The sequence below is a fragment of the Ipomoea triloba genome, chromosome 6 (assembly GCF_003576645.1).
Source record: "Ipomoea triloba cultivar NCNSP0323 chromosome 6, ASM357664v1".
Classification (NCBI taxonomy): Eukaryota; Viridiplantae; Streptophyta; class Magnoliopsida; order Solanales; family Convolvulaceae; genus Ipomoea; species Ipomoea triloba.
Window position 1 is genome coordinate 25,111,128 of NC_044921.1, and position 17,059 is coordinate 25,128,186.

Genomic DNA, 17,059 nt, shown 5'->3' on the forward strand with positions numbered 1-17,059 from the left:
ATATATATATATATATATATATATATATATATATATATATATATATATATATATATATATATATATATATATGGGCTTAGTACTTGAAGATTCGAATAGTCCTGTGGTGTTTGATGCCAGAGAAGCAGGTCATGTTCAAATTAGGAGCTTCAATTATTGCTAATTAATATAATCAATTATCAAATTAAATACTCTCTAGCTCCATAACACTCAGATCCCTAAATTTCTTATACAACTAATTATAATAATGTATTGATTATTACACTACCATTGATATACTTATAGTTTGTCTTGTTTGCCAAATTAACTAATTGGATCAAAACACTCCTCGTAAATTTGGGTTCTCGAAACTAAATTGATACCACCTCTATGGTTGATTCTCATGGACCACAATTCGGAACTATATATATGTTAAACACCATAAAGAATAGTGTCAAAGACAACCAAATCAAGTTGTCCGAGATATATATGTGTATGTCACTCTCAAATATCATAAAGATCCAATCTCTAACATTTTATTCATTAATTAACTTTCTTTTCTATAGTGATTTGTGAGTCACTCTCAAACATCACATTACGATGATGTTTTTATTTATATTCCCAATGGATAAAAAAGGCATGGGAAACCCGTGATGACATACCCCATTTTGTTCCTGCTTTTTGCCTATGGACAAACAACCACTTGCTCCCTCTTTTGTAAGGTGACAAAATTGATGAGGATTCACCACTCACGAGCCTCTCTACTATTGTCTAAACTTACAATAACAGCTTCCCATTTTCCTGTCATCACATTATTATTAAAACATTATTGCGTAAATCCCAACATTAATCCCATAATACTACAATTCAAAACAAAACATTTGGATTCTTGTCCTTTGTGAAGCGTGATTTTGGTACATGAAGATCACGAATTTAATTTTTACAATATCTTCTTGGTAGTTGAGACAGCTGCACAAATATTCACCTATGTATACTTTCATACACCGGCTACGAATTTTTCTCATCACCGAAACAAGATAGTTGGATGTCCTCAAGGCTAGTTCAATTGATTCGACTGAACAACTTAATTATATATGTCTCGCTCCAGCAAGTGTGGAAGTTCGAATCTCACTGAAAATTTAGGGAGTCATTAGGAGACTAAACGGATTAGGAGAGATGAAAACCTGGCCTTATACCCGGGGACTAATAATTTATCTCATCTAGTGCCTCTTGATGAGCAGGAACTCTAAGGCTTTAAAATTAGTCTGACTAGGGTTGAGATACCTAACCTAATGTATCAAAAAAAAAAATTGGATTCTTTTGCTATTTTAACGTTGGGTTGATAACCAATGATGTTGTTTTGTCCATATATATATGGTAAACGCAAGGACTCATCATCATCATGTGAATCTCTTCTGGTTAAGCTGATCCATCTCATCTTCGTCTTAATGTGAACGTTTCTTTTCATTTGTTCATTTTGATCGATAGATGACCCACACCTTCATGACTTTCTGATACAGTTCTTTGGAGCCTACTCATATTATCAGTATTCAATGATTAACCAAAAAAACAAAAGAAAAAGGAGAGATCTTCACGTGAAATGTTGGATGCTTCTCCAATAATTTCACCCATCATCATATATCCCTCTCTTAATTACCCTCAAAATACGATTAGCTTAGTTTAGCCCACAATATACAACTAATTAGCTCCATTATTCAATGATCTTAGTTTGACCAAGAGTTTAATTTAGACTCGAATGACCTTAGACTTTTTGAAGTACAAAGAGTCAACCAGGTTTCCACTGATCGAACAATATGTGCAACCATATCAACTATATATTATATTTTTCATGTAATCACATACTATGGGATGTTGTGATGTTGAATCATTAAGCTAAGCATCAATAACATAATTAGGTTGGACCCCAGTCAACATATGACATCTATCTATATGGTGTGTGGGTGTATATATAGCTAGATTTCTTGTTTCAGATATTCACATCATTTCCGGCAAAAAAAAAATTAAAAGAAAATCAAAACCATGGCCGCCGGAGTTATTGTGACACTTCTCACTATCACTCTTGTTTCAACAACAGCCGTTGGATTTGATTCTTGTGTTTCAGACAAAGGCGATCCCGAGGATCTCTCAGTCATTCACATCTACGGCAAATGCTCGCCGTTCAACGCTCCCAGCCCTTCTTCTTCGTGGGCAAATACTGTTATTAACATGGCGGCTAAGGACCCTGAGAGGCTCTCCTATTTGTCCAGTTTGGTTGCCCAAAGGCCCACGTCAGCGCCCATTGCTTCTGGGCAAAATGTTTTGAATATTGGGAACTATGTGGTTCGGGCCAAGATTGGGACGCCGGGCCAGCTCATGTTTATGGTGTTGGATACGAGTAGTGATAATGCGTGGGTCCCATGCAGTGGTTGTTATGGTTGTTCATCCGCCGTGTTTGCGCCTAACGCGTCGGCGACTTACGCTTCGATGGATTGTACATTGCCGGAGTGCACTCAAGTCCGGGGGCTCGCCTGCCCGTCCGCCGGCGCCGGCGCCGGAGCTTGCCTCTTTAATCAGTCCTACGGCGGCGACTCGTCGTTCTCCGCCACGCTGTCGCATGACTCGCTTAGACTCGGGACTGATATTATCCCGAATTATGCTTTCGGGTGCATTAATGCGGTTTCCGGCAATAATGTCCCGCCGCAAGGGCTATTGGGCCTGGGCCGGGGATCCATGTCGTTGCTCTCGCAATCTGGGCCGCTTTACTCGGGGGTGTTCTCGTACTGTTTGCCCAGTTTCAAGTCCTATTATTTCTCGGGCTCGCTCAAGCTTGGCCCATTGGGCCAGCCCAAGAACATACGGACCACCCCGCTTCTCAAAAGCCCACACCGTCCCTCACTATACTATGTGAACCTCACTAGTGTGAGTGTGGGGAGGGTAACTGTTCCCATTGCCCCGGAGCTTCTGGCCTTTGACCCGGTCTCTGGATCAGGTACCATCATAGACTCGGGCACGGTTATAACCCGGTTTGCTAAACCCGCTTATGAAGCGATCCGGGACGAGTTCAGAAACCGAGTCTCGGGCCCATTTAGCACCATAGGGGCGAGACTCCCATTTAGCACCATAGGGGCATTTGACACATGCTTTGCAGTGACACATGAGTCTGTTGCACCAGCCATTACCTTCCACTTCCAAGGATTGGACTTGGTGTTACCTATGGAGAACACTTTGATTCATACCAGTGCTGGGAACTTGGCTTGCTTGGCAATGGCGGCCGGGAACTCTGTGTTGAATGTGATAGCCAATTTGCAGCAACAGAATCTGAGGATTTTGTTTGACACTGCAAACTCTCGCCTGGGAATTGCTCGTGAGCTTTGTAACTGAGATGTCAGGGGTCAAAGAGAACCAAAGATCATCTCTTTCAGTCTTTCTGTTACATTATTGTTGCAATGAAATCAAGTAAAAAGTATATAGATTGTGTGCTTTCTATTTGTGCACAGAGAAGTTCGGAAAAGCAATTTCTTTGACAACTAATGAGTAGCGATAAACAGTCACCTATAAATGAAAATATCTACTCTCTATAGGGAAAATTTTGATGTTACATGAAAAAATTCGACTCGTCATCTGCAAATTTTAACAAAAAGCTCAAAATCGCAGGCTTAAGATCTTGGCCACCATTTAGAGCGTTTTTTGTTTCTAACACACCTTTCATGAGGCGAGTGTATAATCTTTCTAGCTGAGGAACTCCATAATCTTTTGTCCGCTCCATGAAATGTTTCTTGATGGATTTGAGTTTACTGGAAACCTCTTCATCTGACATTGCAGCATCTTGGAATGTACACCCACTTGTATCAAGGGAGTTTTCATGTTGATCGTCGGCAACCATGCTTTCCAGCCTGTTTTGATCTGCACCAGCTTCAGGTTCCTGTGATGACTTCGGTTCTAATGATTCTAGGGGTTGCAATCCCTCTTCTGATGTTGAAGCTAAAATCGCAGTAGATAATTAGCAAGAAGATCAAAATAACAGGTTATCAATGTAAAAACTGATGTGAATGGAATAAATAGCCATAAGATGTAGAAGGCTGAATCATCAACATTGAAGATGGTCATACGAGACTTAAGCTGTAATGCGTTTTAAATATGTGTGGTTCTTAGGGGGGAGGTTGGGAATAGATGCATTTGATATAAATTCACATGAACCTCAATGACAAAATTAAGATTGTCTTTTTAGAACTTATACCTGTGTGTGCCATGTCAGCATGCTTCTTTGGTCTTTTCAGAGCTTCGTAACTCTGATCTAGGTTAACTTCTGGCTGGACATTCCTAAGACGTGCACTTACCCTAGTGACAGCTGTCAGAACAGGAGACTGTGGCACTATGGAGCTCCCATATTCATCAGGCACAGACATTGGACCCCCTTCAGCAGCAATCTTCTCACAGAATGCAACAAGAGCAGGATCCATCTGGGACAGCATGCCGTGCACCTGACAGAAAAAATCACAATATCAAATGCAAGAAGCTTAAGTTACTGAGAGAAAACCAAGTATCAGTGGGAAAGCAAGCATACAGCATCGCGCAGCTCATAAGCTCTACTGACAATCCTTGCTCCATTGTAATCATTGCCATTATATTTCTGCATCAGAAACCGTGGTCAGATACAGCCAAAGTCTACTTACAACAAAGTAAAGCAATAAAGTAGCATGAGTGCATTATTCTGTACAGTCCTCAATATACCCTTTCCTATCCTCAAATTAGTTTTCCCCTACAGAAAAAAGATTTTTTCACTCCTTACACTTGCTTATGAAGTTACTTTGTGCCATAGACTGATCTTCTGTCAAGATATTTCCAATAGCGTTGCAACAGTTGACAGGAAGATTATCAATCATTCTTATTTTGACATTTTGCTTTCATCAGTAATATGAAAGAAAAAGCTTTCAAATTAAGAAATAAATAATGACCATATGCATCTAACGTTTAAGTTTTTTATTGAATAAACCATAAAGAAATGTCAGACACAGACATTGGGGTTAATTAAAAAGGGGTAAGAAGAGATTAAAAACATGGATTGTTTAGAAAGTAGAATTAAGGAACAGATTAGTAGAGAATGGAGTAAATTTAAATATACCCTACCTTTGCATTTGCCAGAATCAGATCAAAATCCTCTAAAAATGCTTTGCATGTGATATACTTGCCACTGTCAACACACTGCAGCAGAGTTGCCATGTCCATGGGGTTCTGGATGATTGAACGATAGTTTGGTGCGTCCTCATCCATTACAGGAAAGTGAAAGACGCTAAAGCGTTTATCATATAAAATACTGCAAATGTTAAAAATAAAAATTAGAAGATAGCACCTTGATGTCAAGGAAATAACGTCTGATAAGCAAATAGTAGGAAGACAATGTCAAAAAGAAGCAAACCGGTAAACAAAACCTGGTTTATAATTGCATGATACAAGAATTTGAATTGGTAAGGATTAAATTCAAATGGCATGTACATTACCGGTTACAAACATCACGTAAGCACATACGCATTCGGCGAAGAGCATGTCCCTGAGCTTCAGCTTTGGATTTTAACTCAGAAGCCTTCGGTCCAGTATCCACTTTTGGCGCCTTTGGAAGTTCAGGAAGAGACTCTGATTTGTTGGACTTCTTTATCTCACCCTCAAGTTGAATTGATAAAGCAGCTTCAGTCAAACGATCAAAGAACATAGATCTATCTTCATCTGACAGTTTGTCTACACACAAACTGCAAAAAGAAAACATAGTTTGATCCATTGAAGCAATAAATTATAAAGTCTAACATGTTGAACAAAAGAGATTGTAGTTGGACACGAGTTATCCACACCCAAAATACAAAAGGAATGAAAGCTAAGGTCCACTAAAAAAGCTTCACATATACCATGGGCATTCCTAAAACGATAACTTTCAAGTCTAAAGCATCTAGAAGATAATTGGTCCACATATAGCATGTGTAGACAAAAAATATTTTCAGAAATGACTAAAGCAAGAGATGATATATAAAATCTCCTAGTCAATAAGTACTACCAATTACAATAAATCAAGAGAAAATAAGTTATTATGGTTATGAGATAAAGCAGAACCATGTTCAGTCAACAAAATTCCAGTCAACAAGGCATAACTGAGAATCCACAGACATGCAATAGGAAATAGGCAAGGATCAGGAAGATTCAATAAAGATATGATGTGAGATGAAGTTCAAAAAAAAAACCTACACATTATGGTGTTGAAATACTGAAGGGCAATTATCTTCTAGCTCAGAGAGTGGCACTGAGGATGTTCCAAATAATAATATGGGCAAGTCAGATGGCAGTTCCTCAAGCAGGGTAAGCAAAACAGCCTTGAGCTGTTCTTGTGCCTGAAAAAAATAGTAAGAGTCATATTATGCAGAAGTACATTGTAATATTGTATTCACACTGGATTAGCCAAAAAAGGAAATGTATCATGTTGTGAAGAAATACATGAAATTTGCATTGGATAAGCCCCAAAAATAAAGTATAATGTGTATGTGAAGAACATAGTTAGAGGCAAACTCACGTTTTCCCACCAAAGATGAAATTGTGGTAAATAGAGTATTGATGGAGTTGTTCTCCTTGCCTCACTAAATATGTGCACCAATGCCTCCTCTGGTGTTTTGGCACCAGGGTCAGAAAGAAGAGAGGCAAGTCCAAGTGAATGAACAGGAAACTTTTCCAACTCATGTAAAATTGCAGGCCCTATATGATCCTGCAAAACTAAATGAGTAAACTTGGTTTGCAGCTCATATTGATCACAACATATTTAAATAGAGGATTCCATAGAGTATATACCAGTCCAACTCCTTCACCGCCACATAGCAAAAGCCGAGGCCTGTACACCAGAGGAATTGCAGAGCCATAAGAAAGCATGGAAAGCCTTGTCAATTCTGAAGAAACTGAAAGAGGGAAAATATCTGAAATAATGTCCATAGCTTTGCGAAGATGCCCTTGTAAAATTGGTGCAACAACTGGTGATAACGGTCTAGAATGTACAATGGAACCTCTGTGAGCAGCAGGAGTAATAGTTGTCATGGCCTCCATGAAATGATACTTTTCCACCTCAACTGAGTCAACATCTATCAAAAACTTGTCGTCACTAGTGTACACTTGAGGATACTTTTCGCGAAAAGCACGAATAGCAGCCTCTGTGCACAATGCCTTTAGGTCAGCACCACAATATCCCACACAACTAGCTGCTAGCTCCATTTTAAGCTCTTTTGAAGGAGGTTGTTTCCACTTACGGGTGTGAATATCTAATATTTCAGAGCGCGCCTCGAGGCCAGGCAAAGGAAAATTAAATTCACGATCAAATCTTCCAGGGCGGCGCAAGGCTCCATCAATTGCATCAACCCTATTGGTAGCTCCAATCAAGACTACTTGGCCCCGTGAGTCAAGTCCATCCATCAGAGCAAGTAAAGTTGACACAATTGAATTATGAATCTGCTCTTGCTTGCTAGACCTTACAGGAGCAAGTCCATCTATCTCATCAAAGAAGATGATAGAAGGCTGATTCTTTTGAGCTTCTTCAAATAACAACTTCAGTTGTCTTTCAGCCTCGCCAACCCATTTGCTAAGAACATCAGCGCCCTTTCTCATATAAAAGCTGACTTTCTGCCCAGCCTTTGAAGCAGCACACGCTAATGCTCTAGCAATCAGTGTTTTACCTGTGCCCGGAGGACCACATAGCAGAACTCCCCGTGGAGGGGTGATGTTGTAACTGGCAAAAAAGTCAGGATATAATAGGGGAAAGAACACCATCTCTTTCAGTGCATCAATATATTCAGAAAGCCCACCTATGTCATCAAAGCTTACACTTTCATCAACTTGTAATGGTTGAATATCAGCACCACCCTTGGAGCTTGGCCCAGCAGTTTGAATTCCAGAACTCAAACTAGTCAAGGTGTCACTTTGGTGACCCCAACCAGATGCAGCAAGATTTAATCCCCATGTTGTCCCATGCATGTCTAGTCCCCCTAAAAGCCAAGGTGGGCCAGATTTGCCCCCTGTTCTACCCCAAGGAACATGAGGACCTTGGTCCAACTCATCTACAAGAAGAGAATCATCCGAGTCATCAGCTTGTGGCATTCTGTGACGTTTATGAACACGAGGTCCTCCTTTTCTGACATCTCTGTTCACCTTTGTTCCTATTCCTTGTTGGAGTACTCGACGAGGAGATCTTTTCCTTTGTTTACTCCCGTCAATGGATCTCCGAACATCAGTGCGATTACGGAGGTCATACCGCCTTTTACCCTCCTGTTCTTCACCCTCCTCTTCATCATCACCATCTTCCTCCCCTTCATCTTCACCATCTTCTTCTCCATCACCGTCACCACCACCCTCATCCTCAGCATCATTATCCTCTATATCATTGCCATTTGCCGGCTCATCTTGGTCAACCTTCTCCTCAGAAGTGTCCTGTTCATCATCAGACTCTAATTTCAATTTTTTTTTGGCAACTGCTCTTGAACGATTAGGTCGTAATCCTGCACGGCGAGGACGCAGACCTGCACGTCGAGGTGTCATTTCATCTTGAGTTGCACTGTTATTATCAATTCGGTTCCTGGAACTCCCATATTTTGGGCTCTGAAGCAAATTCAGAAAAAAGTTTAGTTTCCTATATATACTTTAGTTTCCTTTACATGCTAAAACTAAAATCTCCAGAATTGAACAAGCTGTATGCTTACACTTATGGGCTATCCTACAAATATTGAATGATGACAAACAAGCAACAAAAACATACCATTAGGTCATTGTCCTCTGATCCAGTACTATCTGTGTAATCTTCAAGATTTACAGACATCCTCCTCTTTCTAGTAGAGCGACGAAGAGTGGTCGCAACTGACTGCCATAAAACCAAGGAAAATATCCTACGAAGTTTATATACACAAAATGGCTGCAAATAAGACTGTCAATGGCAACAGACCACCAAGAAATAGGTCTTTGCCAATAGCGGCCTAACAGTAAAAGATGGTTACGTGTTTTCTTTTCATAATTCAAGCCTGACAAACATTAAAAATCATTCCAATACTAGGATACAGGAAAACAAGTTGAAGTATGAAGTGTAAGAGCTTTCTTTTCTAGAAAAAGTTTGTCTTAGCACTATTACAAACTCATAGAAGTTCCTAATGATATATTTTGTTACAAAACATAACCCATAGTCAATCATATCCATATAGAATAACAAGAAAAGATCAGCGCGTACATTTGTTGTTGCTTTTCGCACTGGTCGATTACCCAACATCTTTGCAATATGAGAAGCTGCCGTCTTCCTTTTGGTCTTTCCGGATTTTCCTCTTCGGGTCTCCATATAATACAGAAATGGACGACCATTGCCATATGGTTTTGGTCTTCTCCTGAGCCTGTCACTTGTACGAACTGGCCTAGGGTCATCTTCGTCTGCTTGGCTAGAGCGTTTTGGATACATTCCGCTCATTTATGTCTTCCCATAAGCATAAAAAAGCTACTCCACACAATTAAATAATCTTGAGTAAACTACAGATTCAGTGTGCTGGGGAAAAAAAAATAAAAGAAGAAAACAATGGAACAACCCTGAAGAGTTCTTGAAATAATTCAACAATATTAACAATATTCTCACAGGTTTAGGCACAGAATGGCCAACCAAACAGAAAATTATACTCTGCATTATAAAAGAGCTATTTGTGTTTTCAGGAAATACCAGCAATTACATGTATACAGAATCCAACAAATAACAGCATGTCAGGCATATTCCAACAAAATAAATCCTAGCATGAAGTAGCATACACGGTGCATGCTACACTAAATTCAACAAATAACACCATGGCATTCATTTTTCAATACTTGAAGTACTTTGCCATATGAAATAATCACTAAGATAGCATGCTTCAGTGAATTCAGTAGAAAACACCATGTCAGGCATGCTTGAATAATCCAAGCACTTTCTTATATGAAAGTAGCAGTAAGATAGCATGATTCAATTAAGTAAGTACTACAACGGCAAGCACACTAAAACTAATTAAGTATGAATTTAGGAAAAAAAAAAAAAAAAAAAAAAAAAGGGGGGGTTTAAATTTATTTTATTCTAAGGCATTGACATANAAAACAGAATTAACAGAATAACAGGGCTCATAGAGTTAAAAATAAATGGGAGCAGAAAAGGTGGAAAGATGTTGGAGAACCTTAAACCAACTAATAAAAGACACATAAAGTCCTACACTGTATAAAGAGAAAAAGGCAAAGTTTGATTGTAAAACACAGAGCATGGGTTATGAAAGGATTCAGTTTATCATCAAAACACATAGCATGGGTTATGAAAGGATTCAGTTTATCATCCAGTGTCTCGATGAGGGTTATGAAAGGATTCAGTTTATCATCCAGTGTCTCGATGAGCACAAGATAGTGGGGTTGGGGTGGGGAAAATCAAAATCCCCTTTTATCTCACAACATTAGGATAAACTAATCGCAAACTCTAGGCAGGAGTAGTCATCCATCTTCTGGTCTAACTACTGAATCATGTGTCTTGGTGCATATTTATGTGGACAGAAAAAAAAATAGAGGTGCTTGCCTACTCGTTTCATACTTTCATGTTGCAATTAGATGCACAGGGAGGGCCTGTTTCAGCATCCATGAATCATAATTGACATAGAAAGGAAAGTCATCCACCTCCAAACTGGATATGCTTCTTTTGAAATACACATCACACTGCTCAAAGGCTGGGAAATTGATTCATAGCCAGCTTCTTTATGAGGATGTTGATCTGTACCAAAATACTAAAACAAGAGCACCTTGTTGAAATCTATTATAGCCAAAGTTCAAACCTATTAGCCCAGATAAACTAATCCTAGTGTTCAATATCCAAATACTACCATAAAAAATTTAACAAAACCATCATTTGAACTCATCAACTGAAATTCAAACTCATTAATTCTACGAACTCATTCCTAAAACCTATCTAAGCTCTTGCAGGCACAAATAAGAAGGCCCTATCAATCCGAACTACGCAAAGCAGCAAATCAGACAGCACGCAAATTAATAAACAGTCCCGCATTCAAACTCAGCTTGATTACAAATATATATGCAACATGCAAAATGGTTATCCATAGTTAGGGCTAAATTAGGGTTATAGGTTCAGATGTCGAAATCGAAAATGGTGAAGAGAATTTCCTTGCTGCATTATACACGGTTCGTAGGAAAAAACAAAATTACTAAAAAACTTGAGCGAAAGAGCTCTCACCAGAAAGGGAGAAACAGCAGAAGCTAACAAAGTCCACGAGCACGCGCGCGGAGATATATAGTCCTATTCAAGTGACTCGATTCAATGAGATAGCTCCGGGAAATCGTCGCTGGTCGCCGGAGAAGTCGTCCGAGTCGAAGAACAGGCCTGAGAAAACACTGAGCAACTAGCTGGTGAAAATTTGACATGCGTCTGCTTGGCTTTATACAGCCGGCTGAAATGGGTCAATCGTGTTCGGATCCGGATCTACATACGAAGTACGCACTACGCATAGGGGGGTTTTCGACCCGGATGTATACGGATCTCATTAAATTGTCCAGCCATTTTAACTAATTTTTCAAAACATTGTCACATATAGTATTAGCCCGATCACCTTCTATTTATATATGCATACATTCTCATCTCATAATCTATATCGTAATATGTATAGTTTTGTTCTCAATATATTTTAGTATTTTACTGTTAGAAATATAGCAGAATAATACGGGAACAAATAATATAAAATTAAAAATTAGAAAAATAATACTACTTAATAAAGAAGGGATAATATAAAATGACAAAATAATTGTGAATAAAGATATATACTATCTCTCCAAATGGATGAGGAAATTGATACAAAGCTTATGGCTCAAACCCACTCTTTTCCCTATGAGGGTGTAACCGGGTAACACTATACTACAAGGTCTTAACGGTTATTGTGAATTTAAACAATTATCAAAGTATGTTGGTGAATGAGAAAAATATATATGATGATAAAAAACATGAAATGCTAGAGCAAGATAATGGTGGTGCAATGACAATAATGGGAGTAAATTATATGGCAATTATAATTGTAGATCCATTATTATTGAAGATTTTGAAACCTTGAATTTTTATTGTTAAATTATTACCCGTTAAGAAGATGGAGATGACTCAGTCCAGTCTTGCCACTTGAGATGATAATCTTTGCTATGTGTTGTGTTGGCTGCATTCAGCTACAATACTATTTTCCTGTTAAATATACATATATGGAGTAATTGTTTGTAGAAAATATAGAGAAAGGTGATGATACGAAGGGAGTTTGGAAAATCAAGTGCATTGAGAGGACTCACATTTTCATATGACCATTGTGAAGAACAACCTCCTTAGACCCGCGGGGGTAGTTCAAGTGATAGATGCGCAGTGTGGTGATGGGTTTGACTCCCTTAGGGCTCCCCAATCTAGAGTTTGGACCCTTGGCAGAAGGGCTGAGATGGATCCAGTGTGCCCATAGTCAACGATCGGGATTGACCTGAAAATTACTTGGCAGACTGACGATTTACCTCCTCTATCGACTTTTGGGCAGAGATTCTGTATGATATGAGGAACACCAACGTAGGGGATCGGAATTGCTCAAAATGCAACCGAAGGGATGAAACCATATCACATTTGTTTAAAAGTTGTGATTTTGCCCAAACAAGTTGAAGGGATACAAGCGACTCGCGATTTACCTTCTCCATATTGACTGTTGGACAAGGACTATGAATGATACGAGGAACAATAACGGATGGTAATTGCTCGAAATGCAGCTGAGATGATGAAACCCTAAAACATTTGTTTAAAGAATATGGTTTCGCCTAAACTGGTTGGAGGGATACGAGGAACGATAACGGAGAGGATTTGCTCGAAATGCAATCAAGATGATGAAACCTTAAAACATATGTTCAAAGATTGTGATTTCGCAAAATCTTGTTGGAGGGGCCCAAACAACGGCCCATGTTTCCTTCATACACTATATTGAAATGAATTGCTCATATGAAAAATATAATCAAATAATACATTGTGGATGTTAAACTTGCTTATATGTTATAGGAAATTTGAAAAGCGTGTAATGATGAAATTTTCATAATGCGACTATTACACTAATATGATATATGATGAATTCTTCAAAATATGGATAATCTAATTAAAATTTTCAAATGATAAGATTTCCTTTTGTCTGAAGGAGGATTTACCAAAGTTTCCTTCAATTATAGAAAGGGAACAAATATACTAATTTGTTGCTGTATGAACATATACTACAATGTAATAGGGGTAGCTGTATTAAAAAAAAAAAAAACTAATTTGTTGCTTAATTGGGCCACGCTATACAAGATTAATCTAAAAAATATAATGAATATCCTCATATCATACATTTTGAGACTTTGACTTGGAATGAGAATATAATTATTTCCCTTAATGGTTTCCCCCATTGCACCCAAACAACATTATTGATAATAAAATCTTACAATATTTCACACAAAAAGGGGGAATATAAACTTCCAATTCTAAGGTCTCACATTAATTTTAAAAAGAAAAATATTTTTTTTAAAACAAAGAGTAAGAAAGACAATAAAGCTCAAAACCTATAGCGACGACAAATTACACTACCAATGTCTATCTTGCATTGTGGACACTGATCTAAAAATAAAAATTCAGGTTATGTATCTGCCATTGACACATTTTGTACCAAAGTACATTACATGATAATTACAAACATATAACATGATAATTATAGATACATAAACCTGTTAACTCTAAGTACTTAACTGCAAACACATAACATGACATAGTGTGTTAACTGTAAATACATAATTTTTTAATAAAAATTCACAATGCACTAGGCGATGTATAACAATTTCATGGCGACGAAGTCATCGGGCTAATAGCGTGGTCTGCAGTCACAGTCAAAGTCTCATTTGGGGCACTATATTTTGCCTCGTGGAACTCTTCGGACTCCTCCCAACCCCCTCCAAACGCGTTCTCTTGCCGGAGATATCACACTGCGCATACGCTTTCTTTCCTTCCAGCTTCCATTTCGCTTAATTATTTTTTCAGATTGTTACCTATAAATTCTCATGGCTCTTCACTTTTGTTTTCCACTCAAACGAGCTCAATTCTGGCATTTCGCACTTAATATTGATTCTTTTATTCTTTCATTATTTTTCTTCTGATTCAAACAAATCATGGGTTTGAAAGGTTTTGCTGAAGGTGGAGTGGCTTCCATTGTAGCTGGTTGTTCTACCCACCCTCTAGACCTCATCAAGGTCCGTATGCAGCTTCAAGGTGAATCTTCTCTACCCAAATTCAACCCCAACCCGCAATTTTCTTCTCAGCTCCGGCCCGCGTTAGCCTTCCACGGTAATCCATCGATGACTGTTAATGCGGGCTTGAATGTTGACCCGTTCCCACAACCCAGAGCACCCGTCAGGGTGGGACCCATTTCTGTGGGGGTGCGGATTTTCCAGACGGAGGGTGTTTCCGCTTTGTTCTCCGGCGTCTCCGCCACGATGCTCCGGCAGGCGATGTATTCAACCACTAGGATGGGGCTATATGACGTGTTTAAGCAAAAATGGGCCAACCCCGAAACAGGAAACTTGTCTCTCGGCCGGAAATTGGTTGCCGGCTTGTTGGCCGGCGGTGTAGGGGCGGCGGTTGGGAACCCGGCGGACTTGGCCATGGTGCGCATGCAAGCCGACGGGCGGCTCCCGGCTTCACAGAGGCGGAACTACAAGGGCGTTGTGGACGCGATCGTGAAAATGTCGAAGCAGGAAGGGGTTGCTAGCTTGTGGCGCGGCTCAGGGCTTACGGTGAACCGCGCGATGATCGTTACGGCGTCGCAGCTGGCCTCCTATGATGAAATCAAGGAGGCGATCTTGGAGCGTGGGGTGATGAGTGATGGGCTCGGGACCCACGTTACGGCGAGCTTTGCGGCGGGGTTCGTGGCGGCGGTGGCGTCGAACCCGGTGGATGTGATAAAGACCCGGGTGATGAATATGAAGGTGGAGCCAGGGGTGGCGCCGCCGTACTCCGGTGCATTGGATTGTGCCGTCAAGACTATTAGATCGGAAGGGCCGATGGCTCTCTACAAAGGCTTCATTCCCACAATTTCTAGGCAGGGACCTTTTACCGTGGTCCTCTTCGTGACACTAGAACAAGTTAGAAAGCTCCTCAAAGATTTCTAATTCTTTGTAGTCCAAATTATTAAGCTACTGATACAACATACAAGTATTAATTCTTAGTACTTTATACACATAAAGCAAACTCTTCTTGATCTTTCAACGTTAATGGCCTACTAACAGCAAAACAATTAGATTATTATCTATTTTAAGCTACCATGAATGCTTATGTACTTATATATATACAGTAGTACCAAATTTGTTGTCAACAACATAGCTACCAACGTTTCAAACCATTTAACTTCCTCCTGATGAGACATACGATGCTGAACAAGCTGGGTTCGTTTCTCTGTTTTGGCTTTGACAAGGGTTATTCATCTATGTCTGGAAACCTTGCTCACCATCTAAATCTGGACTGCAAAATCGATTGGATAACCATGCATCACATTGATAGAAAACAGAGGTCCAGATACAAACATGTATATCGTGGAAGATGTCCCAGGGTGGACTGTGTTTCAGCCCTCCTTTCTTCTGATTTGGCGAAGTTCCATCCGTGTAATAAATGCCATTTTATCTCTTTCCTCTATCTAGATTCTGGACAGATTGACCATCTGTAGCATGTGCTGCTTGCGAGCTCTCCGATCCTTTATGTTTTTCTGATGATTGGTTTTCAGACATGTTCTGGGATGAGTGTATAGGATCTGATCCTTTCTTTTCAGGAACTCCACCAGTTTGACAAGAATTCAGGCTTTTATCCAAGTTTAGGAGCTCATTTGCAATTTGAGTGCGACGCTCCTTCAGGAAGTTGAGCCGATTTGTTAGCTTTGACAGTGCAGAAGAAGGATTAGGTCCCTGTAATTCAATGGCTTGTAAGCTTAGATAGTTCATAAGATAACTAAAATCTTTGGAGTAATAAATAATGTACAGAGTACATCCATAAGTTAGGTGCCTATGTAAATGAAATAAACTATGGAGCAAAAGATACTCTGCTAAGCACAACAGAGTTTGTAGTGCCTTTGTAAAAGAATGTATCAGACATTCAGACTCCATACTCCAATGGGATATGCATTTATGAAAAGAATAATGTTATTTGCACACTAATTTTTATACAAAGCTAATTTAGCTTTATTCATGCCCTCATATGCCAAGTATAGGATAGTATATTAGTTTGATCTGAGGGCATTGATAAAGCTATGGAAATGTATGTAAAATTTGAAGTATGCAAATAATATTATTCCTGTGGAAAATTCTACAGCATACCTCAGTCCTTGAGGCAGATTTTCTGGAGCTAGCCGCAGCCCTAGCTGCAGCTGGTTCAAAAACAACCAGAGCCCCAGAAGTGTTGGGATTGCGCATAGGATCTGATTGCTTGTTCTGTTTATTCACTGATGGCTGAGATTCATTTTTCTTGTCTTTGTCACTGTCAGCCTTGTTCAAGGAAGTATCATGCTGCACATGCAATTTTAAAGAATTACATTGGTTGCTGTCAAAATGATGTCATTATCTTGAGTAACAATTAAAAGTGATATCTAACTCTACCAATTCATAATTGATAATATGTTTGAGTCTTGAAGAATAAGAATGATGTGTAGAAAGGTCAATCTACAGTGAAAATAGTACCTTACTTCTCACTGGCTTCTCTTGAGCTTGTGAAGTAGGATGGGTATCGGCGTCCCTGTTTTTATCCCTGCTGTAGATCAACATGTGCAAATTTATAAAACATACAGAGAAGCACAAATCGCTTTAAAATGCAGATCAACATCCTTACAGTAAACAGTTCTACAAGGAAATATCTTTCTTTGGTTAAGTACATATTTCATGAAAACGCTAGCACACAGGACATAAAGCTTATGTAAACTTCAGCCCATTGCAAGAAACTACCACCATGTGTGAGGGGGGGGGGGGGGGGGGGGGGGGGGGTTCCAGCAAAAGGCCTATT

General features: G+C 39.4%; 4 protein-coding genes across 11 annotated transcripts in view; 2 read left to right on the plus strand and 2 right to left on the minus strand.

The window, feature by feature from the left end:
• Positions 1-1,983: 1,983 nt before the first annotated feature.
• Positions 1,984-3,449, plus strand: LOC116023795 (aspartyl protease AED3-like). Its single transcript, XM_031264813.1, has one exon. The coding sequence runs from the start codon at positions 2,020-2,022 to the stop codon at positions 3,358-3,360; it is 1,341 nt and encodes a 446-aa protein (XP_031120673.1). The 5' UTR covers positions 1,984-2,019; the 3' UTR covers positions 3,361-3,449.
• LOC116023794 (ATPase family AAA domain-containing protein At1g05910) lies at positions 3,448-11,466 on the minus strand. 4 transcript variants are annotated; one of them, XM_031264811.1, is made up of 12 exons: positions 11,225-11,466; positions 10,654-10,760; positions 9,215-9,472; positions 8,753-8,854; positions 6,805-8,595; positions 6,533-6,721; positions 6,211-6,353; positions 5,478-5,723; positions 5,107-5,293; positions 4,544-4,609; positions 4,217-4,460; positions 3,448-3,960 (listed from the first exon to the last, which is right to left on the minus strand). In XM_031264811.1, exons 3-12 carry the CDS (start codon positions 9,443-9,445, stop codon positions 3,575-3,577), a joined length of 3,585 nt encoding a protein of 1,194 aa, XP_031120671.1. In that variant the 5' UTR covers positions 9,446-9,472; positions 10,654-10,760; positions 11,225-11,466; the 3' UTR covers positions 3,448-3,574. The 4 variants fall into 4 exon arrangements, with proteins under 4 accessions (XP_031120671.1, XP_031120670.1, XP_031120668.1 ...); XM_031264810.1 differs by having other exon boundaries at positions 10,571-10,760; XM_031264808.1 differs by lacking the exon at positions 10,654-10,760 and having other exon boundaries at positions 11,225-11,464.
• Positions 11,467-13,977: 2,511 nt separating this feature from the next.
• On the plus strand, positions 13,978-15,283 carry LOC116022399 (mitochondrial uncoupling protein 5-like). The gene has a single exon (XM_031263118.1). It carries the CDS (start codon positions 14,188-14,190, stop codon positions 15,184-15,186), a length of 999 nt encoding a protein of 332 aa, XP_031118978.1. The 5' UTR covers positions 13,978-14,187; the 3' UTR covers positions 15,187-15,283.
• The window catches only part of LOC116022398 (rho GTPase-activating protein REN1-like), a 16,651-nt gene continuing 14,822 nt past the window's right edge, over positions 15,231-17,059 (minus strand). For 4 of the 5 annotated variants that reach the window (XM_031263115.1, XM_031263117.1, XM_031263112.1 and 1 more), the window contains exons 22-24: positions 16,741-16,810; positions 16,381-16,569; positions 15,231-15,972 (exon numbers count right to left, since the gene is read on the minus strand). In XM_031263115.1, coding sequence (XP_031118975.1) covers positions 15,691-15,972; positions 16,381-16,569; positions 16,741-16,810 — 541 coding nt within the window. In that variant the 3' untranslated portion in view covers positions 15,231-15,690. The remainder of the gene's footprint in view (positions 15,973-16,380; positions 16,570-16,740; positions 16,811-17,059) is intronic. The other variant, XM_031263113.1, reaches the window with a different exon arrangement.